Source organism: Anolis sagrei, chromosome X (assembly GCF_037176765.1).
Source record: "Anolis sagrei isolate rAnoSag1 chromosome X, rAnoSag1.mat, whole genome shotgun sequence".
Taxonomy (NCBI): Eukaryota; Metazoa; Chordata; class Lepidosauria; order Squamata; family Dactyloidae; genus Anolis; species Anolis sagrei.
The window spans coordinates 4,737,430-4,765,292 of NC_090034.1; the positions used below are offsets into that span (position 1 = coordinate 4,737,430).

The following is a 27,863-nucleotide window of genomic DNA, read 5'->3' on the forward strand; positions in this document are numbered from 1 at the left end:
CGTTCACTCTCTAGGCAGTAAATCACTCTATGCCTTTAACTCTTGCATAGCATTACGTTCTTTGCAGGACACCCAGAGTCTAAAAACTATAAACTATATTTCACACCAGTAAAAACGCTATTGTACTGACAATAGTTACCCTTTTTCTCCCCCACCCCCTTTTTTACCTTTTCTCTGAGAAACTTTCCCACCCTTTCTTCCCAAACCTGCTACCCTGAGTTTTCATAAATAAATAAAAAATATTTTTAAAAAAGAATATTTATTTGCAATATTTATATATTTGTGATATTTATATACTGCCTTTCTCAACCCTGAAGGGGACTCAGGACGATTCATAGAATAGCATTTGTCTTTTTTCTCTGCCTAGGAAGCAAGGTTTCCAGATGCAACAAAAGAGTACATTGAGGAACTCATACAGAACAAAAACTGCTGCGACTTAAACATGTAAGTATGGGAATCTTTGCGGTACAATCACAAAGTAATGTTAATGAGGCTTAAAAATGGGTGAATGAACAAAGAGAGGCGGCAGCCCCCTTCGCTCTCCTCTAGCAGAAATAGAGACAACGTTCAGAAATTTGAGGTTTGATGCATACTGTATTTATTCCATTCTAAGACTCACTTTTCCCCCTATCTCTGCACATGGGGTGCATCTTAGAATCAGAGATGTATTTTATGTATTTTTGTTGTTGGTGATGGTGTTGAAATTAGGGTGCGACTTATGATTGATGACATCCTACCCTTGAAAAAATGTGATAATCCCCACCCTCACCTCACCCACCCCCATAACATAGATAGCAACGACCCACCACTTGGACACATGTAGAATGGTGTCTGTGGGCCATTTACTTAGCCTTACAATAGAACACAGATTCTCCAGTGGTCCGAAGATCAACTGGATGAGAGCACAGTTTTGTAATCACTGTGTTGCCCCCCCTCCAGGCCTGAAGCCACCTATGACCGTAGCACCCCACAAGATTCCAGAGTAGAAGCAAACAAGTTATTGCAAAACACACACACATATATAGTTTTTTTTTTTGTCGTGTCAGGAGTGACTTGAGAAACTGCAAGTCGCTTCTGGTGTGAGGGAATTGGCCGTCTGCAAGGACGTTGCCCAGGGGACTTATGCCCAGGGGATGCCCGGATGATTTGATGTTTACAGTAAAAATATATAATAAAAGTAGGAATAATGACTAGAGAAGACAATTATGCTGGGGAAAGTGGAAGGCAAAAGGAAGAGGGGCCGACAAAGGGCAAGATGGATGGATGACATCCTTGAAGTGACTGGACTGACCCTGAAGGAGCTGGGGGTGGTGACGGCCGATAGGGAGCTCTGGCGTGGGCTGGTCCATGAGGTCACGAAGAGTCGGAGATGACTGAACGAATGAACAACAAAGGAATAATGAAATAAGGTATAGAATCCAAAAGATCAGCATTCAGTTGTTTCTTATAGATCCAAAAGCAACACAGTCCAAAAATAATCCCAAAATCCAAAGGCAGCTTAAGTCCATAAGCAAAACTTGAACAAGAATACAAAACAAGAACATGAAGGACTTCCAGAATATTTAAATCCAAAACCAAGACTTGAAACAAGAACTAGAGAACTCAGGCCTAGCTATACTTGAAAGCCACGTTGCCTGAACTGAAAGCAGAGTGTCTGTGAGCTCCTAATAAACAGACATGAAAGCATTACATCTGCCCTGGAATTTCTGCTTCCCGTGAAGGTTTTTTCTGTGCTTTTTAATTGTGGAATATTTTGGATTTTGGAAAAAGGCAAGCCCCCCCACCCCCAAAAAATCTGTAACACAGTATATTAGTACATGCCAGTGGTTCCCAACCTGTGGTCTGTGGACCATCATTGGTCCACAAGAACTAAAAGATGGTCCACAGCTTCACTGTTACTACACCATTGCAACAAGAGCGACTGGTCTCACGCAACCCTCTTATAGTGCCAAGGCTTATGAAATACGGTTTTCTGTGAGCGAGCAGATGGCGACTACTGCGTGGCATATGTTCTGTATCAGAAACTAGAGCTGATGTGGTTTATCCAATGCAATTTTCTGAATCAGCACCCCAAATAACCAAACCGAATCTAAAGTTGACCAAACCCCTTTTAGTACTAATGTTGATGTGTGGTCCTTGGTCAGAGTGGTCCCTGATCAAGTGGTCTCTGGTTAAGTGCTCCCTGGTCAAAGTAGTCCCTGGTTGAGTGGTTCCTAGTCAAAGTGGTCCCTGGTCAAAGTGGTCTCTGGTTAAGTGGGCCTTAGTCAAAGTGGTCCCTAGTCAAAGTGATCCCTGGTTAAGTGCTCCCTGGTCAACGTGTTCCCTGGTCAAGTGGTCTCCGGTTAAGTGCACCCTGGTCAAAGTGGTCTCTGGTCAAGTGGTCTCTGGTCAAAGTAGTCCCTGGTTAAGTGGTCCCTAGCAAAAGTGGTCCCTTGTTAAGTGGTTCCTAGTCAAAGTGCTCCCTGGTCAAAGTGATCCTTGATCAAGTGGGCCCTGGTCAAGTGAGCCCTAGTCAAAATGGTCTCTGGTTAAGTGCACCCTGCTCAAAGTGGTCCCTGGCCAAAGTGGTCCCTGGTCAAGTGGTCCCTAGTCAAAATGGTCTCTGGTTAAGTGCACCCTGCTCAAAGTGGTCCCTGGTCAAGTGGTCCCCAGTCAAAGTGGTCTCTGGTCAAGTGGTCCCCAGTCATAGTGGTCCCTGGTCAAAGTGGTCCCTGGTAAAGTGGTTCCTAGTTAAAGTAGTCCCTTGTTAAGTGGCCCCTAGTCAAAGTGGTCTCTAGCCAAGTGGGCCCTAGTCAAAGTTGTCCCTAGTTAAGTGATCCCTGGTCAAGTGGGCCCTAGTCAAAGTGGTCCCTGGTCAGTGGACCCTGGTCAAAGTGCTCCCTGGTTAAGTGGTCTATGTTCAAGTGGTCTCTGGTCAAAGTAGTCCCTGGTTAAGTGGTCCCTTGTTAAGTGGTCCCTAGTCAAAGTGGTCCCTGGTCAAAGTGGTCCCTGGTCAAAGTGGTCTCTGGTCAAGTGGTCTCTAGTTAAGTGCTCCCTGGTCAAAGTGGTTCCTGGTCAAAGTGGTCCCTGGTCAAGTGGTCCCTAGTCAAAATGGTCTCTGGTTAAGTGCACCCTGCTCAAAGTGGTCCCTGGCCAAAGTGGTCCCTGGTCAAGTGGTCCCTAGTCAAAATGGTCTCTGGTTAAGTGCACCCTGCTCAAAGTGGTCCCTGGCCAAAGTGGTCCCTGGTCAAGTGGTCCCTAGTCAAAATGGTCTCTGGTTAAGTGCACCCTGCTCAAAGTGGTCCCTGGCCAAAGTGGTCCCTGGTCAAGTGGTCCCTAGTCAAAATGGTCTCTGGTTAAGTGCACCCTGCTCAAAGTGGTCCCTGGCCAAAGTGGTCCCTGGTCAAGTGGTCCCTAGTCAAAATGGTCTCTGGTTAAGTGCACCCTGCTCAAAGTGGTCCCTGGCCAAAGTGGTCCCTGGTCAAGTGGTCCCTAGTCAAAATGGTCTCTGGTTAAGTGCACCCTGCTCAAAGTGGTCCCTGGCCAAAGTGGTCCCTGGTCAAGTGGTCCCTAGTCAAAATGGTCTCTGGTTAAGTGCACCCTGCTCAAAGTGGTCCCTGGCCAAAGTGGTCCCTGGTCAAGTGGTCCCTAGTCAAAATGGTCTCTGGTTAAGTGCACCCTGCTCAAAGTGGTCCCTGGCCAAAGTGGTCCCTGGTCAAGTGGTCCCTAGTCAAAATGGTCTCTGGTTAAGTGCACCCTGCTCAAAGTGGTCCCTGGCCAAAGTGGTCCCTGGTCAAGTGGTCCCTAGTCAAAATGGTCTCTGGTTAAGTGCACCCTGCTCAAAGTGGTCCCTGGCCAAAGTGGTCCCTGGTCAAGTGGTCCCTAGTCAAAATGGTCTCTGGTTAAGTGCACCCTGCTCAAAGTGGTCCCTGGCCAAAGTGGTCCCTGGTCAAGTGGTCCCCAGTCAAAATGGTCTCTGGTTAAGTGCACCCTGCTCAAAGTGGTCCCTGGCCAAAGTGGTCCCTGGTCAAGTGGTCCCTAGTCAAAATGGTCTCTGGTTAAGTGCAACCTGCTCAAAGTGGTCCCTGGCCAAAGTGGTCCCTGGTCAAGTGGTCCCTAGTCAAAATGGTCTCTGGTTAAGTGCACCCTGCTCAAAGTGGTCCCTGGCCAAAGTGGTCCCTGGTCAAGTGGTCCCCAGTCAAAATGGTCTCTGGTTAAGTGCACCCTGCTCAAAGTGGTCCCTGGCCAAAGTGGTCCCTGGTCAAGTGGTCCCTAGTCAAAATGGTCTCTGGTTAAGTGCACCCTGCTCAAAGTGGTCCCTGGCCAAAGTGGTCCCTGGTCAAGTGGTCCCCAGTCAAAATGGTCTCTGGTTAAGTGCACCCTGCTCAAAGTGGTCCCTGGCCAAAGTGGTCCCTGGTCAAGTGGTCCCTAGTCAAAATGGTCTCTGGTTAAGTGCACCCTGCTCAAAGTGGTCCCTGGCCAAAGTGGTCCCTGGTCAAGTGGTCCCTAGTCAAAATGGTCTCTGGTTAAGTGCACCCTGCTCAAAGTGGTCCCTGGCCAAAGTGGTCCCTGGTCAAGTGGTCCCTAGTCAAAATGGTCTCTGGTTAAGTGCACCCTGCTCAAAGTGGTCCCTGGCCAAAGTGGTCCCTGGTCAAGTGGTCCCTAGTCAAAGTGGTCTCTGGTTAAGTGCACCCTGCTCAAAGTGGTCCCTGGCCAAAGTGGTCCCTGGTCAAGTGGTCCCTAGTCAAAATGGTCTCTGGTTAAGTGCAACCTGCTCAAAGTGGTCCCTGGCCAAAGTGGTCCCTGGTCAAGTGGTCCCTAGTCAAAATGGTCTCTGGTTAAGTGCACCCTGCTCAAAGTGGTCCCTGGCCAAAGTGGTCCCTGGTCAAGTGGTCCCCAGTCAAAATGGTCTCTGGTTAAGTGCACCCTGCTCAAAGTGGTCCCTGGCCAAAGTGGTCCCTGGTCAAGTGGTCCCTAGTCAAAATGGTCTCTGGTTAAGTGCACCCTGCTCAAAGTGGTCCCTGGCCAAAGTGGTCCCTGGTCAAGTGGTCCCCAGTCAAAATGGTCTCTGGTTAAGTGCACCCTGCTCAAAGTGGTCCCTGGCCAAAGTGGTCCCTGGTCAAGTGGTCCCTAGTCAAAATGGTCTCTGGTTAAGTGCACCCTGCTCAAAGTGGTCCCTGGCCAAAGTGGTCCCTGGTCAAGTGGTCCCCAGTCAAAATGGTCTCTGGTTAAGTGCACCCTGCTCAAAGTGGTCCCTGGCCAAAGTGGTCCCTGGTCAAGTGGTCCCTAGTCAAAATGGTCTCTGGTTAAGTGCACCCTGCTCAAAGTGGTCCCTGGCCAAAGTGGTCCCTGGTCAAGTGGTCCCTAGTCAAAATGGTCTCTGGTTAAGTGCACCCTGCTCAAAGTGGTCCCTGGCCAAAGTGGTCCCTGGTCAAGTGGTCCCTAGTCAAAGTGGTCTCTGGTTAAGTGCACCCTGCTCAAAGTGGTCCCTGGCCAAAGTGGTCCCTGGTCAAGTGGTCCCCAGTCAAAGTGGTCTCTGGTCAAGTGGTCCCCAGTCATAGTGGTCCCTGGTCAAAGTGGTCCCTGGTAAAGTGGTTCCTAGTTAAAGTAGTCCCTTGTTAAGTGGCCCCTAGTCAAAGTGGTCTCTAGCCAAGTGGGCCCTAGTCAAAGTTGTCCCTAGTTAAGTGATCCCTGGTCAAGTGGGCCCTAGTCAAAGTGGTCCCTGGTCAGTGGACCCTGGTCAAAGTGCTCCCTGGTTAAGTGGTCTATGTTCAAGTGGTCTCTGGTCAAAGTAGTCCCTGGTTAAGTGGTCCCTGGCCAAAGTGGTCCCTTGTTAAATGGTCCCTAGTCAAAGTGGTCCCTGGTCAAAGTGGTCCCTGGCCAAAATGGTCCCTGGTCAAAGTGGTCCCTGGTCAAAGTGATCTCTGGTGAAGTGGGCCTTGCTCTGGTCAAAGTTGTAATAATAATAATAATAATAATAATAATAATAATAATAATAATCTTTATTTATACCCCACCACCATCTCCCCAGTGGGGACTCGGAGCGGCTTACATGAGGCCAAGCCCAGACAACAATTACATAAAATAAAACTGAAAACGCAAACAATAAACGACAGCAATGTAACTCTGCCAGCGGTGGCCCTTTCCAAATAACCGTTCCTCTTTTCCTTTGCAGACTTTGTAATTTTCTATTGGAAAACCCAGATTATCCAAAGAAGGAAGGCAGAGTGATGTTGAATCCAAACAGCAGCCTGCTCTCCAGCCAAGATGAGACAAAGGCGAGTGAGACACGCTAATTTATGCGCCTTCCTTCACGTTCTGTAACACTGATCTGTTAGTTTTGTTCTGTTTTTAATCCATCTCAAGAGCTTTGTAGTGTGAGAAAGTGGGGGCTTTATAATTGAATTTTGTACTCCTGGCTTGATTGCATCTCCATATTTTGCTGTGTAATTACCGCTTTCCTGTAATGGAAGTTGAAGACCTTTATGAAATTTTTGTGGTTGGTTCGAACTGTTGAGAACCAGTGTTGTCTAATAGTTAGAGCAGGCATGGGCAAACTTGGGCCCTCCAGGTGTTTTGGACTTCAACTCCCACAATTCGGCTGTTAGGAATTGTGGGAGTTGAAGTCCAAAACATCTGGAGGGCTCATGTTTGCCCATGCCTGGATTAAACAACTCTAGAAACCAGGGTTAGATTTCCCATTTGGTCATAGAAACTCAATTGAATGACTTGGGGAAGGTCACATTCTCTCAGCCCCACAAAAACCCTGTGATGGGTTCACCTTTGGGTTGCCATAAGTTGGAATCAACTTGAAGGCACAAAACAATAGCAAAAATTGTCTGAGAATCGGCTGACTTTCTCCTCTCTCTCCCCACGTTGCGCTCACACCCCTGCCCATCCCTTTTAGGTGCCTAAAGTGGACTACTTTGATTTCTCCAAGCTCGATCTGCTCGACCAGCGCTGCTTTATCCAAGCGGCGGACCTCCTCATGGCGGACTTCAAAATGCTGAGCAGTCAGGATATCAAGTGGGCGCTGCACGAACTCAAAGGACACTATGCAATCACACGAAAGGTGGGTTCCTCCCTCTCTGCCCCTTGAATCCAGCTCAGTTCGGTTTGATTCGGTGTTCGGGAAAAGACAGACCTCTGTACAAGCCTCTGAGGATGCTTGCCACACATGCAGGTGAAGCGCCAGGAGAGAATGCTACTGGAACATCTATATAAATAAAAATGTATTGTTCGTTTGTGGGATGAACATAATTCAAAAAACACTGGACGAATGGACACCAAATTCGGACACAAGACACCTCTCAGGCCAATGAGTGACCATCACTCATAAAAACACCGAAAAACACAGCAGAAGAGACTTAAAAAGCCTATCTATCTATCTATCTATCTATCTATCTATCTATCTATCTATATATACACACACACATTACAATGCATGCGCAAAACCACACATATATACACAAACACACATATACACTCACACCTATATGCATATACCTATACAAAACACATACACAGAAAGGAGGAAGAAGGGAAGGAGAGAAGGAAGGAAAGAAAGAAGGGTAGAGAAGGAAGGAAGGAGAGAAGGAGGGAGAGAAAGAGGGAAGGAAAGAAAGAAGGAAAGAAAGAAAGAAGGGTAAAGAAGGAGAGAAAGAGGGAAAGAAGGAAAGAAAGGTAGAGAAGGAAAGGAAAGAGAAGGAGGGAGAGAAAGGGAAGGAGGGGAGATAAAGAAGGAAAGAAAGAAAGGTAGAGAAGGAAGGAAAGCAAGAAGGGTAGAGAAGGAAGGAAGGAGAGAAGGAGGGAGAGAAAGAGGGAAAGAAGGGGGAAGGAGAGAAGGAAAGAAAGAAAGGTAGAGAAGGAAAGGAAAGAGAGAAGGAGGGAGAGAAAGAGGGAAGGAGGGGAGATAAAGAAGGAAACAAAGAAGGATAGAGAAGGAAGGAGAGAAAGGGGGAGAAAGAGGGAGGGAACGAGAGAAGGAAAGAAAGAAAGGTAGAGAAGGAAAGGAAGTAGAGAAGGAGGGAGAGAAAGTTGGAAAGAAGGAGGGAAGGAGAGAAAGAAGGGTAGAGAAGGAAGGAGAGAAGGAGGGAGAGAATGAAATAAGTGAAAGAGGGAAGGAAAGAGAGAAGGAACAAAAGAGAGAAAGAGGGAGGGAAGGAAGGAAGGAAGGAAAGAGACATGGAAGGATGAAACCAAAGAGCAAAGGAAGCGAGAAAAGAAACAGGTAGAGAAGGAAGAAAGAAGAAGGGAAAGAAAAAGAGGGAGGGAAGAAAGGAGAGAAAGAAAGGAGAGAAAGAGGGAGGGAAGGGTGGCCACAGCAATGCGTGGCAGGTATAGCTAGTCTATATAAATAAAAATGTAATGTTCGTTTGGGGGATGAACATAACTCAAAAAACACTGGACGAATGGACACCAAATTTGGACACAAGACACCTCTCTGGCCAATGAGTGACCATCACCCATAAAAACACTGAAAAACACAACAGAAGGGACTTCAAAAGCCCCAAAAGCAAAAAGACGCTACAGCCCATGCACAAAAACAACTCCCCCTGGCAAGCAAAAAACACAATAGTATATCTACACTCTCTTCCAGACTCCAGCTCCCAGCATCCCCTAGACCAGGTCCTTTAGGAGAGGAGGATGCTCCAAATGCACAGCTTCCAAGCTGAAAGCTTGCTTCTCCTTGGATTTCTTTGAGAGCATCCCAATCCCTGCAGATTTCCAATTTCTTATTCCTGGACTGCAACTCCCAGCAATCCTCCAGATAGATTATAGATAGATTAAATAGATAGATAGATTAGATAGAGATAGGTAAATGCACTTTACTATGGATCTAGGAATGTCTGCATGCCCCATCCCTCTCTGAAAACTCTATCCTAGTTCATTTTTCATCTGTTCATGCTCAGCATTATCTTTAAGTTTTAATTATTACATTTGGCCCAGCCATAGTTTTTAATTGTCGTTGCGTTACTGTTAATGTTTATAGCTTATTTTTGTTATGAGTTTTATTTTATTGTTTTGTATTATTTGTTGTTATTGCTTTATTATTGATGTATTGTGGGCTTGGCCTCATGTAAGCCGCACCGAGTCCCTTGGGAGATGGTAGCGGGGTATAAATAATAATAATTATTATAATTATAATTATTATTATTATTGTTATTATTATTGATAGGTAGATAGATCGATCGGGAGGACTGTTGGGAGTTGCAGTCCAACAATAGGTAGAGAAGGAAGAATGGGGAGAAAGAGGAAGGGAAAGAAAAAGGGGAGAAGGAAGGAAAGAGGAAGAGAAGGAAGGAACGAGAAAAAGGAAGGAAGGAAGGAAGGAAAGAGGAAGAGAAGGAAGGAACGAGAAAAAGGAAGGAAGGAAGGAAGGAAGGAAGGAAGGAAGGAAGGAAGGAAGGAAGGAAGGAAGGAAGGAAGGAGAGAAAGAAAGGACGAGAGAAAGAGGGAGAAAAGGTTGGCCACAGCAACGTACAGCTAGTAATAATAATAAATGATTATTATTTATCGTGTCATCAGCAACCAGACCATTGTATTACATTTCTAACAGAACAAAACAAACAAACAGATAAAAAAGCACAAATTTTGCAAACTTGGTAGTTGATTAGATGTCCTTTGAGCAGTATCTGGCCCCTTGGAGTGCCTCTGGTGTTGCTGCAAGAAGGTCCTCCATTGTGCATGTAGCAGGGCTCAGGTAGCATTGCAGCAGGTGGTCAGTGGTTTGTTCTTCTCCACACTCGCATGTCGTGGATTCCACTTTGTGGCCCCATTTCTGAAGGTTGGCTCTGCATCTCGTGGTGCCAGAGCGCAGTCTGTTCAGCGCCCTCCAAGTCGCCCAGTCTTCTGTGTGCCCAGGGGGGAGTCTCTCATCTGGTATCACCCATGGATTGTGGTTCTGGGTTTGAGCCTGCCACTTTTGGACTCTCGCTTGCTGAGGTGTTCCAGCACGTGTCTCTGTAGATCTAAGAAAACTATTTCTTGATTTAAGTCGTTGATGTGCTGGCTGATACCCAAACAAGGGATGAGCTGGAGATGTCTCTGCCTTGGTCCTTTCACTATTGGCTGCTACTTCCCGGCAGATGTCAGGTGGTGCAATACCAGCTAAACAGTGTAATGTCTCCAGTGGTGTAGGACGCAAACACCCTGTGATAATGTGGCATGTTTCATTAAGAGCCACATCCACTGTTTTAGTGTGGTGAGATGTGTTCCACCCTGGGCATGCGTACTCAGCAGCAGAATAGCATAGCGCAAGGGCAGATGTCTTCACTGTGTCTGGTTGTGATCCCCAGGTTGTGCCAGTCAGCTTTCGTTCTTCCTCATGTACAGGTGGAATCTCCTTTCTTTCCTGTAGTTCGAATCCATGGTTCCATTGTTTCCTAGTCTCGAGGGCGCGTCCCCCATTGTATATCTTTTCATTTCATTTTTTCTTCCTAAGCGGAGTATCAGACACACTTACGATCCAGAGAAAGGTTAAATCAAAACAAGCAAATCAAGAAAGACAAATGACAACACAGAGAAGAAAAATAAATTCCAATAAACATAGTAATTATAGGGGTTGTTGTAGGTTTTTCCGGGCTATATGGCCATGTTCTGGAGGCAATTTTTCTCCTGACGTTTCGCCTGCATCTATGGCAAGCATCCTCAGAGGTAGTGAGGTCAGTTGGAAGTAGGAAAAATGGGTTTATATATCTGTGGAATGGCTGGGGTGGGGCAAAGAGCTCTTTTCTGCTGGAGCTAGGTGTGAATGTTTCAACTGACCACCTTCATTAGCATTTGAAGGCCTGGCTGAGCCTGGGAAATTCTTTTTTTTTTGTTGAGATGTGTTAAGATGTACCTGGTTGTTTCCTCTCTGCTGTTTTGCTGTTGTAATTTTAGAGTTTTTTAATACTGGGTTTATATACCTGTGGAATGACCAGGGTGGGACAAAGGACTCTTGTCTGCTGGGCCTAGGTGTGAATGTTTCACCTGATCACCTTGATTAGCATTCAATGGCTTGGAAGTGCCTGGGGGGAATCTTTTGTTGAGAGTGATTTTATGTGCCTGTTTCCCCTCTGTTGTTTTGCTGTTGTAATTTTTGAGTTTTTTAATACTGGTAGCCAGATTTTGTTCATTTTCATGGTTTCTTCCATTATAGTTATAGTTATAGTAATTATAACTCACAAACATCACCCATATCACTATAAAAGGTTACAACAATTAAGACATCTAGCATCACTAACGTGGCCAAACAGCCCAGAAAACCCATAACAGACCATTACGGATCCTATCTACCTATTGAACCTGAAGTCTTGGAAGTCTGTGTTAGACCAGGCTTGGGCAAACTTTGGCTCTCCAGGTGTTTTGGATTTTGGACTCCCACAATTCTTAACAGCCGGTAGGTGATGATAATGTGTGTTCGCTTGCTTGAATTTTTTTTTTGCTTTGTCTCTAGGCCTTTTCTGATGCCATCAAAAAATGGCAGGAGCTGTCTCCCGAAACCAGTGGCAAGCGGAAGCGGAGGAAAGAAATGAACCAGTATTCCTTCATAGACTTCAAATTTGAACAAGGTGAGGGGTCACTATGTGGATAGTGTTTTATTATTATTTATTTATTTACAGTATTTATATTTCACCCTTCTCACCCTGCAGCGGACTCTGGGCAGATTACAATGTACACATATATGGCAAACATTCAATGCCAAACAAACAGGCACATAAAATCACTCTCAACAAAAGATTCCCCCCAGGCACTTCCAAGCCATTGAACACAAATCAAGGTGATCAGCTGAAACATTCACACCTAGCCCCAGCAGACAAGAGTCCTTTGTGTCACCCTGGTCATTCCACAGATATATAAACCAATTTTTCCTACTTCCAACAGACCTCACTACCTCTGAGGATGCTTGCCATAGATGCAGGCGAAATGTCAGGAGAAAAATTGCCTCCAGAACATGGCCATATAGCCCGGAAAAACCTACAACAACCCATTCAATGCCAAAGACACACAACAGATAGAGACAGATAGTCAGAGGCTATTTAACTTTTCTGGCCGCCCGGGGAGCTGTCGCTTTCATCGTCCATCTGCGACACTGATGAAGTAGGTTTTTTCGGGCTATATGGCCATGTTCTAGAGGCATTCTCTCCTGACGTTTCCCCTGCATCTATGGCAAGCATCCTCAGAGGTCGTGAGGTCTCTTGGAACTAGGAAAAAGGGTTTATATATCTGTGGAATGACCAGGGTTTAGCATTTGATTGCCTGGCAGTGCCTGGAGCAATCTTTTGTTGAGAGGTGATTAGATGTCCTTGTTTGTTTCCTCTCTGTTGTTGTGCTGTTCTAATTTTAGAGTTTTTTTTAATACTGGTAGCCAGATTTTGTTCATTTTCATGGTTTCCTCCTTTCTGTTGAGGTTGTCCACATGTTTGTGTTATTTCAATGGCTTCTTTGTGTAGTCTGCCATGGTGGTTGTGAGAGTGCTCCAGCACTTCTGTGTTCTGAGATAATATGCTGTGTCCAGGCTGGTTCATCAGGTGCTCTGCTATGACTGACTTCTCTGGTTGAAGTAGTCTGCAGTGCCTTTCATGTTCCTTGACTCGTGTTTGGGCATTTCTGCATTTGGTGGTCCCTATGTAGACTTGTCCACAGCTGCATGGTACACGGTTGACTCCTGCAGAAGCGAGAGGGTCCCTCTTGTCCTTTGCTGAATGAAGCATTTGTTTCAACAGAAAGGAAACAAACAAGGACATCTAATCACCTCTCAACAAAAGATTGCTCCAGGCACTGCCAGGCCATCAAATGTTACTCAAGGTGGTCAGTTGAAACATTCACACCTAGCTCCAACAGACAAGAGTCCTTTGTTCCACCCTGGTCATTCCACAGATATATAAACCCTTTTTCCTAGTTCCAAAAGACCTCACTACCTCTGAGGATGCTTGCCATAGATGCAGGCGAAACGTCAGGAGAAATACCTCTAGACCATGGCCATATAGCCCGAAAAAACCTACAACAACCCAGTGGTTCCGGCCATGAAAGCCTTTGACAATACACTGATGAAGTACTTCCACATTCCCCACATGCTTTGCTGGACTCTTTTTTAATGGCCTCATAAATTAGTTAAATTAGCCTCCCCACACATAGGTGGTACCTAATTTTCCTACTTGACAGATGCAACTGTCTTTCGGGTTGCAAAGGTCGACAACAAGCTACATGATTGGTCGGAAGCTCACTCCGACCCAGGCTGGCTTCAAACTCATGACATTTCAGTCAGAAGTGATCTTAATGCAGCTGACACTCAGCCAGCTGTGCCACAGTCCCGGTGCTATAGTGTTCCCTCGCTACTTTGTGGTTCGCTTTTCGTGGATTCGCTGTTTTGCGGTTTTTAAAAAATATATATGAATTTAAAATATACAATACAAGTAGCGAGGGAACACTGAAAAGAAAGGCCGCGCCAATGCATGAGTATGTGAGAGAGAGAGGCACCACGTCGCCGCCTGGGCCCTGTCCCCAGTTCTTCTTCTTCCCTCGAGGGGTGGCTCTTCTTTCCTCCTTTCCTTCCTTCTCCTCCTTGGCGCCTCCCTTCCCGCCAACAGGCCTAGGCACCGCGGTTGCTGCTGCTCCAGAAACAGCGGAGGAGGCACCTCGTAGCTGCCTGGACCTCTCGCCGCCACTTGGGCCCAGTTTCTGGACCAGCAGTAGTTGCTGCGTGATTGCGGACACAGTGGAGACGTTGTGAGGCCCAAGTGGTGGCAAGAGTCCCAGGCGATGACAAGGTGCCTCTGCTGCAGTGCAATTGAGGAGGGGGCGGAAGCGTCGCAGGGCCGAAGCGGCGACAAGGTGCCTCTTCTGCTGCTTCTGGAACAGCTGCAGCCGCGGCACGATTGAGGAAACGGCGGAGCCGTTGCAGGGCCCAAGTGGTGGCAAGAGGTCCAGGCTGCGATGAGGTTCCTTATCCGCTGCTTCTGGAGCAGCAGCAGCCGCAGCGCAATTCAGGAGGTGGCGGAAGCGTTGCAGAGCCGAAGCGGCGACAGGATGCCTCTTCTGCTGCTTCTGGACCAGCAACAGCCGTGGCGCGATTGAGGAGGCAGCGGAGGCGTTGCAGGGCCCAAGCGGCGGCAAGAGGCCCAGGCGGCGATGAGGTGCCTCTGCTGCAGCGCAATTGAGGAGGTGGTGGAAGCATCGCAGGGCTCAAGCGGTGACAAGGTGCCTCTTCCGCCGCTTCTGGACCAGCAGCAGCCGCGGCGCGATTGAGGAAGTGGTGGAGGCGTTGCAGGGCCCAAGCGGCGGCAAGAGGTCCAGGCGGCAATAATAATAATCATCATCATAATCTTTTAATAACTTATTAATCGCCCTCCATCCAAGAATGCATACATACAAAAATTAAAAATCAACAGAGATCGAATGCTCTAGTAAAAGTGCGAGAGTAAAAGGCCCAAAGTCACGCATGGCTCTCATGTAGGGCGGCAAGGAATTCCACAAGGCAGGGGCAGAAATAGAGAAAGCTCACCTGCGTCTGGTCCTTTCCAAGGGCACTTCTCTAGGACCCGGTATATGGAGTAAGTCACGTTGGGCTGGTCGTTGCTACCACCGCTGATGGGAGAAGGAGAGGCGGTTCCTAAGGTACGATGGACCCTGGCCGTAAAGAGTTTTAAAGGTCAAAACTAACATCTTATTCAGGCCACGGTACTCAGTTGGAAGCCAATGTAAATGTTGCAGCACTGGTGTTATATGGCATTATTTCATGGGCGTTCTTGTGAGTAGCCTGGCTGCCGCATTCTGAACAATACGAAGCTTTCTGGTCGTAGACATCGGAAGGCCCACATACAGGGCGTTGCAGTAGTCCAGCCTAGACGTGACCGTGGCATGGATGACAGTTGCCAGAGCCTCGTCAGATAGGGAGGGTGCCAGTTGCCTCGCTTGTCATAGATGGAAAAAGGCCTGTTTGCTGGCAGCAGTGACCTGAGCTTCCATTGTCAGCTGTGAATCCAGGACGACACCTAAGCTCTTAACAGTGGTCGATGGAGACAGGGCGGCACCATCGAAGCTGGGCAATGGAGAAGTTAGACCAGCCAGGCGGCCATGCCAGAGAATCTCAGTCTTCGCCTGGTTCACCTTCAGTCTGCTAGCACGTAGCCAGTTTGACAGAGCTTCCAGACATAGGGTGCAATTGTCTGGAATTAACGTTGCTCCAGGCTCCAGGTGCAGAAGGAGTTGGCTATCGTCCGCATATTGGTCGCAGTCCAGGCCAAAACTCCGAGCCAAACTAGCAAGGGGTCTAACGTAGATGTTGAAGAGAAGAGGAGAGAGAATTGCACCTTGGGGGATCCCACATAGGAGGGGTGATCTATCGGAGACTTGATCCATGTACTCCACGCGTTGACTCCGGTTCCGGAGAAATGAGTTGAACCAATTGAGGGCCTGACCACGAACCCCGGACATGGCAAGACGGTGAATCATTAGATCGTAGTCAACGGTGTCAAACGCTGTGGTAAGTTCGAGAAGTACCAGTAGTGCGGATCCACCGTTGTCAGACTGGCGACGGAGTTCATCCGTAATGGCAACCAGGACTGTCTCCGTCCCATGATCCGGGCGAAAACCTGACTGGAAAGGATCCAGGCCAGCTGTGTCATCCAGGAATTGCTGCAATTGTCCCCGCCACCATCTCCCCAGTGGGGACTCGGAGCAGCTTACATGAGGCCAAGCTCAAATGACAATTACAATAAAGCAAACCAAAAACGCAAACCGAAAACGCGAACAATAAACAATAACATCATAGTTACACAAAAGATATGAATACATAACAATATAAAAAATAAAAAATACACACAGGCGCAATGAGGTGCTTCTTTGGCCACTTCTGGAGCAGTCACAGCATCTGGGCCGGGCCTGTTGGCAGGAAGAAGAGCACCGAGGAGGAAGGTAAAGAGGGAGAGGAGGGAAGAAGAGCCACCCCTGGAGAGAAGAAGAAGAGCCAGGGAGGGGGCATCCCTACTTTGCGGAATTTCACTTATTGCGGGTGGTCCTGAACGTAACACCTGTGATAAGTGGAGGGAACAAACACTGTTTGTTGTTGTTCATTCGTTCAGTCGTCTCCGACTCTTCGTGCCCTCATGGACCATCCCACGCCAGAGCTCCCTGTCGGCCGTCACCACCCCCAGCTCCTTCAAGGTCAGTCCAGTCACTTCAAGGATGCCATTCATCCATCTTGCCCTTGGTCAGCCCCTCTTCCTTTTACAAACACTGTATACACATAATAAAAGTGAAAATATGTATGCACGTTTTTGGCTGGGGTGCCCACTTACACATATAGCCTCCTGCCTCCAACGACACTTCTCCGTCGTGGTCCCTGTGAATCGCACATATGGCCCCAGTGTTAGATTCTAATAAGAATTTGCTTTGCCAAGGTTGCAGATTTGTGTGCAGCTTGTGCTTCCCTCCTCCCTCTCTCCTTCCTCATTAAAAGGAGTGTTTGTATTAACCTGCCAGCCATTCTTTGCAATAACGTTTTAGGAGATATGAAAATCGAGAAGCGCATGTTCTTCTTGGAGAACAAGAGGCGGCACTTCAGGAGCTACGATGCCCTCGCGCTCCTCCCGGCCGTGCAGATGGAACGGGAGTTTTACGAGCAGAAAATCAAAGAAATGGCAGAGGTGAGTAATAAGTAAGGCCTTATTCCTAGGTTTTGAAGCTTTGGTGGCAACTGAGGCTGAATGAGGCTTAGATCAGTGTCTCTCAACCTTCCTAATGCCGTGACCCCTTAATAGAGTCCCTCATGTGGTGGTGACCCCCAACCATCACATTATTTTCGTTGCTACTTCACAACTGTCATTTTGCTTTTGTTATGAATCGTCATGTACATATCTGATATACAGAATGTATTTCCATTCACTGGACCAAATTTGGCACAAATATCTGATACGTCCAAATTTAAATACTGGTGGATATGGGGGTGGGGTGATTGATTTTCTCATTTGGGAGTTGTAGTTGCTGGGATTTATCGTTCACCTACAATCAAAGAATATTCTGAGCTCCACCAGCAATGGAATTGAACCAAACATGGCACACAGAACTCCCACGACCAACAGAAAATAAGGGAAGGGTTTGGTGAGCATTGACCTTGAGTTTGGGAGCTGTAGTTCACCTCCATCCGGAGCCCCTGTGGGCTCAAACAATGATGGATCTGCACCAAATTTGGCACAAACCCTCAATATGCCCAAATGTGAAAACCGGTGGAGATTGGGGAAAATAGACTTGGCATTTGGGAGTTGTCGTTGCTGAGATTTATAGTTCACCTACAATCAAAGAATATCTGAGCTCCACCAGCAATGGAATCGAACCAAACATGGCACACAGAATTCCCATGACCAACAGAAAATAAGGGAAGGGTTTGGTGGGCATTGACCTTGAGTTTTGGAGTTGTAGTTCACCTCCATCCAGAGAGCACTGTGGACTCAAACAATGGTGGATCTGGATCAAACTTGGCACAGATACTCAATATGGCTAAATGTGAAAACTGGTGGAGTTCGGGGGAAATAGACTTGGCATTTGGGAGTTGTCGTTGCTGGGATTTATAGTTCACCTACAATCAAAGAATATTCAGAGCTCCACCAGTGATGGAATTGAACCAAACTTGGCACACAGAACTCCCACGACCAACAGAAAATATGGGAAGGGTTTGGTGGGCATTGACCTTGAGTTTGGGAGCTGTAGTTCACCTCCATCCAGAGAGCACTGTGGACTCAAACAATGATGGATCTGGACCAAACTTGGCACAGATACTCAATATGCCCAAATCTGAAAACTGGTGGAGTTTGGGGGAAATAGACTTGGCATTTGGGAGTTGTAGTTGCTGGGATTTATAGTTCACCTACAATCAAAGAGAATTCTGAACCCTACCAGTGATAGAATTGGGCTAAACTTCCCACAGAACCCCCATGACCAACAGAAAATCGTGCGTTTTCTGATGGTCTTTGGCTACCCTTCTGATACCCCCTCATGACCACCCCAGGAGGCCTGACCCCCAGGTTGAGAAACACTGCATTAGGTGCTTTCAGAGAAAGAAGTAGACACAGAGACCCATTACTGGTTTTATCATAGCTATATTGGTTACACAGACAAAAGGGGGAACATTCACATTTACTCAGCATTCACTCTACATACATTCATTTACGTTCATACTCACCACCTTCTTTATTCAGGCCATTTTGGAAGGAGGCGGCGGGTGGTCAGGCTCAGCATTCCTCACACATCTGCCACACTTTTCAAAGAAGAAAGGGTCTCTTTATGTAGCAGTATGGATTGATTGACAACTTGTTATTCAGCTAAAACTTGTGGAAGCTCGAACAATTCCAATTGTTTTTCTTCCATTAACATAAGGAACCATTGTTTTTTTACTTCCTTAACTTAAAGAATGTAACCATGTAAACATATCCTGTTTACACCAAAAAACTTCCCAGGTCAGGTATTGTCAGTTCAGCAGTTTTCTGCCACTGTCAATCTTCACCTTCTCCGTAATGTCATTTTTGCCCCCAATTTTCATAGGTTTTTCCTATCTTCAGTCTTGCCAAGCCTTAATGCAGTGTTTCTCAACCTGGGGGTCGGGACCCCTGTGGGGGTCGTGAGGGGGTGTCAGAGGGGTCACCAAAGACCATCAGAAAACATAGTATTTTTTGTATTGTCGAAGGCTTTCATGGCCAGAATCACTGGGTTGTTGTAGGTTTTTCTGGGCTATATGGCCATGTTCTGGAGGCAATTTTTCTCCTGACGTTTCGCCTGCATCTATGGCAAGCATCCTCAGAGGTAGTGAGGTCTGTTGGAAGTAGGAAAAATGGGTTTATATATCGGTGGAATGACCAGGGTGGGACAAAGGACTTTTGTCTGCTGGGGCTGGCTGTGAATGTTTCAGCTGATCACCTTGATTAGCATTCAATGGCTTGGAAGTGCCTGGGGGGGGGGGGATCTTTTGTTGAGAGTGATTTTATGTTCCTGTTTGTTTCCCCTCTGTTGTTTTGCTGTTGTAATTTTTGAGTTTTTTAATACTGGCAGCCAGATTTTGTTCATTTTCATGGTTTCTTCCTTTCTGTTGAAACAAGGTGAGAACCTGTACTAAGGGGTCGCAGCATTAGGAAGGTTGAGAACCACTGCCTTAATGGAACGGTTGAGGAATTGAACAAGAAAACATAGTTTTTTATAATTTTTATTGTTTATTGCTTTTATGGTTTTTGAATGTATTGTGATGTGATTTTTTGCTTTTAATCGATGTATATATTTTTATATATGGCATCTAATTGTTACCGGTTTGTACACCGCCCTGAGTTGCCTTCGGGTTGATATGGGCGGGATAAAAGTGACGTAAATAAATCAATTAATAGGCCCTTAGCCAGACATCAATCATGCAGTTTCATTCATCCATCTACTCATGACACTGGTTTTCTCCTTTCAGCTCTCTCTTTTGAGGTATAGAACATAGGTCATTTGCACACTCATACAGAATCATGATAAGCATATGTAAGAAACTAGAGCTGATGTGGTTTATCCAGTGCAATTTTCTGAATCAGAACCCAAATAACCCCAGGAACAGACCTGAAAACCAAAAACTGTGTGTGTAATGAAGGTCTGGAGGTTCATGGTTGGACCATCTTCTCTCGTTTCAGCATGCGGACTTTCTCCTTGCCCTGCAGATGAATGAAGAACAGTATCAAAAAGTAAGTTGTTTGGTGTCCTAAGCAGAGACTTCCATTTCAAACTTTAATAGAAAACGACATTTCCCTGATTTCAGAGGAGGGGGAGAGGGAGAGGGAGGGTGGAGTAGACGCCCAACTCTACTACTCCTTTCCACCTAATTCCAAGGAAGCACCTTGGGTGCTGGACGAGTTCCTGACCTCTGCGATGGTCTGGATGAGGACAAATAAGCTGAGGATCAATCCTGACAAGACAGAGGTCCTCCAGGTCATTCGTAGGCCGGATCGAGGTATAGGGTGGCAACCTGTGCTTGATGGGGTTGCACTCCCCCTGAAGACACAGGTCTGCAGCTTGGGCGTCCTCCTAGATTCAGAGCTGATGCTTGAAGTTCAGGCATGGGCAGCGGCTGGGAGGGCCCTCGCACAATTGAAGCTCGTGTGCCAGCTGCGACCGTACCTTGTGAAGTTGGACTTGGCCACGGTGGTCCACGCCTTAGTTGCCTCTAGATTGGACTATTGCAATGCGCTCTACGTGGGGCTGCCCTTGAAGATGGCCCGGAAATCCTAACTGGTCCAACGATCACCTGCGCGACCACATTTCCCTCTACGAACCCACACATAGAATCATAGAATCAAAGAGTTGGAAGAGACCTCCTGGGCCATCCAGTCCAACCCCATTCTGCCAAGAAGCAGGAATATTGCATTCAAATCACCCCTGACAGATGGCCATCCAGCCTCTGCTTAAAAGCCTCTCTTCGATCTTCTGGAGAGGCCCCCCTCTCACTCCCGCCACCTGGTGGGGATGAGGGAGAGTGCCTTCTCTGTGGTGGCCCCTCAGCTCTGGAATTCGCTCCCCAGAGATATTAGGCAAGCCCCACTCTGGCAGTCTTCAGGAAGAGCCTGAAAACTTGGCTGTTCCAATGTGCCTTCAGTGATTGATTACATGATAATTATTCAAATTTATAAAGCTCAGAGCGGCTTACAAGAACAACCTAAAATCTAACATAATTTAAAAACAATTTTAAACAATTTTAAAACGATTTAAAAACAACAATATCAAAGATCAAAGGCCTGTCTTACATGCCCTGCGGAAAGCTGATAGGTCCCGCAAGGCACGGACTTCAGGTGGGCAGAGTATTCCAGAACGATGGTGCCACTGCTGTGAAGGCCCTGCGACATATGAGTGTCACATCTTCAGAAGAAAAACCAGATTGGGTGGCCATCTGACAGGGGTGATTTGATTGTACTTTTCCTGCTTAACAGAAGGGGGTAGGGCTGGATGGCCCGTGTGGTTTCTTCCAACTCGATGATTCTCTAAAACAGTAGTTCTCAGCCTGTGGGTGTTTTGGCCTACAACTCCCAGAAATTTCAGCCAGTTTACCAGCTGTTAGGATTTCTGGGAGTTGAAGGCCAAAACATCTGGGGACCCACAGGTTGAGAACCACTGCTCTAAAACATGCCATGGTCTGGATGAGGGCGAACAAATTGAAATTGAATCCAGACAAGACAGAGGTCCTCCTGGTCAGTCGCAAGGCCGAACAGGGTATAGGGTTACAGCCTGTGCTGGGCGGGGTCACGCTCCCCCTGAAGACGCAGGTTCGCAGCTTGGGTGTGATCCTGGATTCATCGTTGAGCCTGGATCCCCAGGTTTCAGCGGTGACCAGGGGAGCATTTGCACAGCTCAGGCTCGTGCGCCAGCTGCGCCCGTACCTCGGGAAGTCTGACTTGGCCACGGTAGTACACGCTCTGGTCACATCCCGCCTTGACTACTGCAACGCTCTCTACGTGGGGCTGCCCTTGAAGATGGCCCGGAAGCTCCAGCTAGTCCAGCGCTCGGCAGCCATGTTACTAACAGGAGCGGGACGCAGGGAGCATACAACGCCCTTTTTGTTCCAGCTCCACTGGCTGCCGATCTGCTACCGGGCCCAATTCAAGGTGCTGGTGCTGGCCTTCAAAGCCCTAAACGGTTCCGGCCCAAAATACCTGTCTGACCGTATCTCGGCCTATGAGCCCACGAGGACTTTGAGATCATCTGGGGAGGCCCTTCTCTCGATCCCGCCTGCCTCACAGGCACGCCTGGCGGGGACGAGGGATAGGGCCTTCTCGGTGGTGGCCCCCCGGCTGTGGAACACCCTCCCTGTAGACATCAGACAGGCGCCCTCCCTTATGACATTCCGCAAGAGACTAAAGACGTGGTTGTTTGAGAAGGCGTTTGATTAGTGCTACAACAATTGGCAATGACGATTGGAACGGAATTTGGAAAACGAGATTGGATTGTGATTCTATGATGAGACGTCGCGAATGATTTAGTGTAATTGTATTATTGATAGTGATGTTGTTATTGTTGTTTGTGATATTGCCTTTATTGTAAATTGTTTTTTATATGCTGTACACCGCCGTGAGTCGCCCTAGGGCTGAGAACGGCGGTCTACAAATGCAGTAAATAAATAAATAAATAAATAAATGGCCAAATAATTGATTTTTTCACTGGCAACCTCCCAAACAAGCGGGGCTCCTATTAATAGAGAAGTGGCGGCATGTTCGGGACGACACTAGTGAACTCACCTTTGGGAACCTACTTGCAGGATGGCCAGATGATCGAGTGCCGCTGTTGCTATGGGGAGTTTGCGTTTGAGGAGCTGACGCAGTGCGCCGACGGACACTTGTTTTGCAAGGAGTGCCTAATAAAATATGCTCAGGAGGCGGTCTTTGGCTCTGGAAAGGTAAGAGCGTCTGATTGGGGAGCGAAAGCAGCTAGTCTAGGCCTTGAGCCAGTGATTGCTCATCATTTCAGCTCAGGTTACTGTTCTTTTTTCTGGGATTTAAACTGAGTATTTGTGTCTTAGTGAGAGTTGTATATCTAGCAGTGAAGTTTTCAGTGTTCTTATGAGAATGGTAATTATTGTTATGAATATTTTTTACCCACCTCTCCTCATAAATAGAGTAAAGGTAAAGGTTTTCCCCTGACGTTACGTCCAGTCGTGTCCGACTGGTGGTTGGTGCTCATCTCCATTTCTAAGCTGAAGAGTATTTACAGCATTTATTTTATTTACACCATTTATATTCTGCCCTTCTCACCCCGCAGGGGACTCAGGATGGATTACAGTGTACACATACATGGCAAACATTCAATGCCAATTATGACATACAACGTATACAGACATACACAGAGGCTATTTAACTTTTTCTGGCCGCCAGGGGAGCTGTCGCTTTCATCGTCCATCTGCGATGCTGATGAAGTACTTCCGCATTCCCCGCATGCTTCCCCGCTGGAGTGCTTTTTGCTGGAGTCTTTTTATGGCCTCATAAATTAGTTAATTAGCCTCCCCACACATAGGTGGTACCTAATTTTCCTGCTTGACAGATGCAACTGTCTTTCGGGTTGCGAAGGTCGACAACAGGCTACACAATTGGCTGGAAACCCACTCCAACCCGGGCTGGCTTTGAACTCATGACCTTTTGGTCAGAGTGATCTTAATGCAGCTGATACTCAGCCAGCTGCGCCACAATCCCTCCAAACACCTCCATGGTCATGTGGCCACTGGCATGATTGCACGGAGCGCCGTTACCTTCCCGTCGGAGCAGTACCTATTGATCTACTCATATTTGCATGTTTTCGAACTGCTAGGTTGGCAGAAGCTGGGGCTAACTGCGGGAGCTCACCCCGCTCTCCAGATTCGAACCTGTGACATTTCAGTCAGCACGTTCAGCAGCTCAGCACTTTACCCCCCTGCGCCATCAGCATAAATACATACGTTAAAACATATTGCAATGAAATACGTATAGTGAGATACACAGAACAAAGATGAGACTGTCTTCCTGAAGAAGAATGGAAGACCCAATGTGTAGGAAAAGCTTGAGGAACAAGCGATTTCCCCAGATCTGGTTGCATTGCAGAACATAGTTTAAAAAAGACATCATTCTAAATACATATATTAAATTGCAATGAAATACATATATTAAGATACACAGAAGATAAGGAGAATGGAAGACCCAATGTGTACGAAAAGCATGAGTCCAAAACACCTGGAGGGCCGAACTTCGCCCATGCCTGGTCTAAGCATCAAATTAACTACTACTAATCCATTTTCCTTCCTTGCTCCCTTCTTTCTGTATCTAGTCAGAGCTCAGCTGCATGGAAGGGAGCTGTACGTGTTCCTTTCCAACCAGCGAACTGGAAAAAGTGCTTCCTGAAAACATACTGTGCAAATACTATGAGCGGAAAGCTGAAGAGGAGGTGGCTGCGGCCTGTGCGGATGAATTAGTCAGGTAAGGGTTGCGGTTTGTGTCTAAATAATTTGGGGAACTGTGAGGCTCTAAAAGTTGTGAGATCAACATTATGATTTGGTTAAAGTAGGCATGGGTCGACTTCGACCCTCCCTCCAGGTGTTTTGGACTTCAACTCCCACCATTCCTAACAGCCACCATTTCCATGTCTTCTTGGTTCCCAGGTGTCCCTTCTGCAACTTCCCGGCCCTCTTGGACAAGGACGTGAAGCGGTTCAGCTGTCCGAACCCTCGTTGCAGGAAGGTAGGAATCGGATATTGGGTTCAGCAATTTACTGCTGGCCTTGTTGAAGCACCGAGGCTGTTGAAACAGCTACAGAGTGGGACTTGGAGGTCTCAAACAGGGAACTTGGCATTCTGGTGTATTTCAGGGTGAATAGTTGTTTTTTTCCAGGGCTGCTTTGCAAGAAGTGTCGTGCATCTTGATAGGTTTTACGAAAGGAGAGCTGGGAATATCATTGGGGTTGCTTTGGGTTTTTCAGGCTGTATGACTATTTTCCAGTAGCATTCTCTACTGGAGGGAATGCTACTGGAACATGGTCATACAGCCTGATAACCTCACAGCAAGCCAGTGATTCTGGTCATGAAAGCCTCTGAGATGTTATTTGGAAGGTACGAAGGTTGAATGAAAAGTAATGCCTCCACCTACGTATGTTGGGTTTGGATGGGAATATTTAAATAAATCAAACACAGAAATCACCCTTAGGATGTGCTCTTTAACGACCACTATTCACTTTTCCACATAATCACCAGACAATTGGATACATTTCCACCAACAATGAACAAGTTTTCTGAAAGTCACGGAAGAAGTCAACACTCTGTTTCCGCAACCAGCGTCTCACAGTTTTATCCATGTACCCATTGTGCACAGATCTTCCGATAGCACAGTAGACTCTCTTCTACAGTTCCATTTTGGTGGGAAGCCTTAGCATTGAACAGTTGTGTTGTTATGTTAAAGTGCGAAGTATGGAACCCTTTGCAAACGGTCAGTCAATGCGACTTAAACAACGTGCAGTCATTGAATTCTTGACAGCCAGAGGTGTCACCCCAAAGGAGATACCTCAGAGAATGCTAGCTGTTTATGGGGTTGTGTTGATGTGAGTACTGTGCGTTGTTGGGAGAGTAAGTTTAAAGATGTTGAGGTGGGAACATCTGACTTGCGTGGCAAACAGAGAGCTGGACGTCCTGTGACAGCAACCACCGAGTTTCACAAGTTTCTCCAGTGGTGTAGGGCGCAGACACCCCGTGATGATACGGCATGTCTCATTAAGAGCCACATCCACTGTTTTAGCATGGTGAGATGTGTTCCACACTGGGCATGCATACTCAGCAGCAGGGTAGCCAAGCGCAAGGGCAGATGTCTTCCCTGTGTCTGGTTGTGATCCCCAGGTTGTGCCAGTCAGCTTTCGTTTCTACCGCCCACTTTTGGCTTGATATTCAGGCAGTGCTTCTTGTAGGTCAGAGCAAAGCCCAGAGTGACTCCCAGGTATTTGTGTGTGCTGCAATGATCCAGTGGAATTCCTTCCCAGGTAATAATCCTCAGAGCTTGAGATGCTTGTCTGTTCTTACGGTTAAAATGGATTAGGAATTAGCTGTTTTTCCCTGTAATAGGCAGTAAGAGCAGTAAGAGCACCTTCTGTTCAACCATTTCAAAGCTCCCTGCTTGAGCGGTGATGGCATGATCATCAGCATAGATGAAACTCTCTGTCCCTTCTGGAAGTGGCTGGTCATTCGTGTAAATGTTAAACATTGATGGAGCAAGTTGGTTTTCCCTGTAATAGGCAATAAGAGCATCTAAAGCTTCAGAGAGCGTCTGTTCAACCATTTCAAAGCTCCCTGCTTGAGCGGTCATGGCACCATCGTCAGTGTAGATGAAACTCTGTTCCTTCTGGCAGTGGCTGGTCATTTCTGTAAATGGTAAACATTGATGGAGCAAGCTGGTTTTCCCTGTAATAGGCAGTAAGAGCACCTAAAGCTTTCGAAGAGCTTCTGTTCAACCATTTCAAAGCTCCCTGCTTGAGCAGTGATGGCACGATCGTCAGTGTAGACGAAACTCTCTGTCCCTTCTGGCAGTGGCTGGTCATTTGTGTAAATGTGGAACATTGATGGAGCAAGCTGGTTTCCCTAGTAATAAGCAATAAGAGCATCTAAAGCTTCAGAGAGCTTCTTTTCAACCATTTCAAAGCTCCCTGCTAGAGCAGTGATGTCATGATCATCAGCATAGATGAAACTCTCTTTCCCTTCTGGCAGTGGCTGGTCATTTGTGTGAATGTTAACATTGATGGAGCAAGCTGGTTTTCCCTGTAAGAGCATCTAAAGCTTTGGAGAGCTTCTGTTCAACCATTTCAAAGCTCTCTGCTTGGGTGGTGATGGCACGATCGTCAGCATAGATGAAACTTTCTGTCCCTTCTGGAAGTGGCTGGTCATTTCTGTAAATGTTAAACATTGATGGAGCAAGCTGGTTTTCCCTGTAATAGGCAATAAGAGCATCTAAAGCTTCAGAGAGCTTCTGGTCAACCATTTCAAAGCTCCCTACTTTGGTGGTGATGGCACCATCATCAGTGTAGATGAAACTCTGTTCCTTCTGGCAGTGGCTGGTCATTTCTGTAAATGTTAAACATTGATGGAGCAAGCTGGTTTTCCCTGTAATAGGCAATAAGAGCATCTAAAGCTTCAGAGTGCTTCTGTTCAACCCTTTCAAAGCTCCCTGCTCAAGTGGTGATGGCACAATCGTCAGCGTAGATGAAACTCTCTGTTCCTTCTGGCAGTGGCTGGCCATTTGTGCAAATGTGAAACATTGATGGAGCAAGCACGCCTCTGAAAACACATTTACACACCGCCAAAGGGAGAGAACCGCTAGGTGGCAGCATTGGCTTGTTGTCAGCCAAACATTGTCTTTTTCTCTGATTTTTTAAAGCTGGCTTGTCCCTTTAGAAGCCAAACAGAGTATTTTTCAGCCTGTCACGTTTTGTAAGCCCTCTCTTCCTCTAAGGAGTTTTCCCATTTAATCCTGAACTCCACCAACAATGGAATTGAACCAAACTTGGCACACAGAACTCCCATGACCAACAGAAAAATACTGGAATGGGTTTGATGGTCATTGACCATGAATTTTGGAGTTGTAGTTCACCTACATTCAGAGAGCACTGTGGACTCAAACAATGATGAGTCTGGACCAAACTTGGCACGAATACTCAATATGCCAAGATGTAAACACTAATGGAGTTTGGGGGAAATAGACATTGAAATTTGGGAGTTTTAGTTGCTGGGATTTATAGTTCACTTACAGTCAAAGCACATTCTGAACCCCACCAACGATAGAATTGGGCTGAACGTCCCAAGCAGAACCGACATGACCAATATGAAATATTGGAAGGGTTTGATGGTCATTGACCTTGAGTTTTGGAGTTGTAGTTCACATAAATCTAGAGAGCACTGTGAACTCAAACAATGATGAGTCTGGACCAAACTTGGCATGAATACTCAATATGCCAAGATATAAACACTGATGGAGTTTGGGGAAAATAAACCTTGACTTTTGGGAGTTTTAGTTGCTGGGATTTATAGCTCACCTACAATCAAAGAGTAGTCTGAACTCTACCAACGATGGAATTGAACCAAACTTGGCAAACAGAACTCCCATGACCAACAGAAAATACTGGAATGCGTTTGATGGTCATTGACCTTTACTTTTGGAGTTGTAGTTCACCAACATTCAGAGAGCACTGTGGACTCAAACAATGATGAGTCTGGACCAAACTTGGCACAAATACTCAATATGCCAAGATGTAAACACTGATGGAGTTTGGGGAAAATAGACCTTGACATTTGGGAGTTGTTGTTGCTGGGATTTATAGTTCATTTACAGTCAAAGCACATTCTGAAACCCACCAACGATAGAATTGGGCTAAACCTCCTACGCAGAACCCCCATGATG

General features: G+C 46.7%; 1 protein-coding gene across 1 annotated transcript in view; it reads left to right on the forward strand.

The window, feature by feature from the left end:
• The window catches only part of LOC137097891 (E3 ubiquitin-protein ligase RNF216-like), a 140,217-nt gene that overhangs the window by 20,871 nt on the left and 91,483 nt on the right, over positions 1-27,863 (forward strand). Inside the window, exons 5-13 of the mRNA XM_067473263.1 lie at positions 368-444; positions 6,155-6,257; positions 6,887-7,051; positions 11,420-11,534; positions 16,471-16,610; positions 19,614-19,664; positions 22,226-22,363; positions 23,761-23,909; positions 24,092-24,170. Coding sequence (XP_067329364.1) covers positions 368-444; positions 6,155-6,257; positions 6,887-7,051; positions 11,420-11,534; positions 16,471-16,610; positions 19,614-19,664; positions 22,226-22,363; positions 23,761-23,909; positions 24,092-24,170 — 1,017 coding nt within the window. The remainder of the gene's footprint in view (positions 1-367; positions 445-6,154; positions 6,258-6,886; positions 7,052-11,419; positions 11,535-16,470; positions 16,611-19,613; positions 19,665-22,225; positions 22,364-23,760; positions 23,910-24,091; positions 24,171-27,863) is intronic.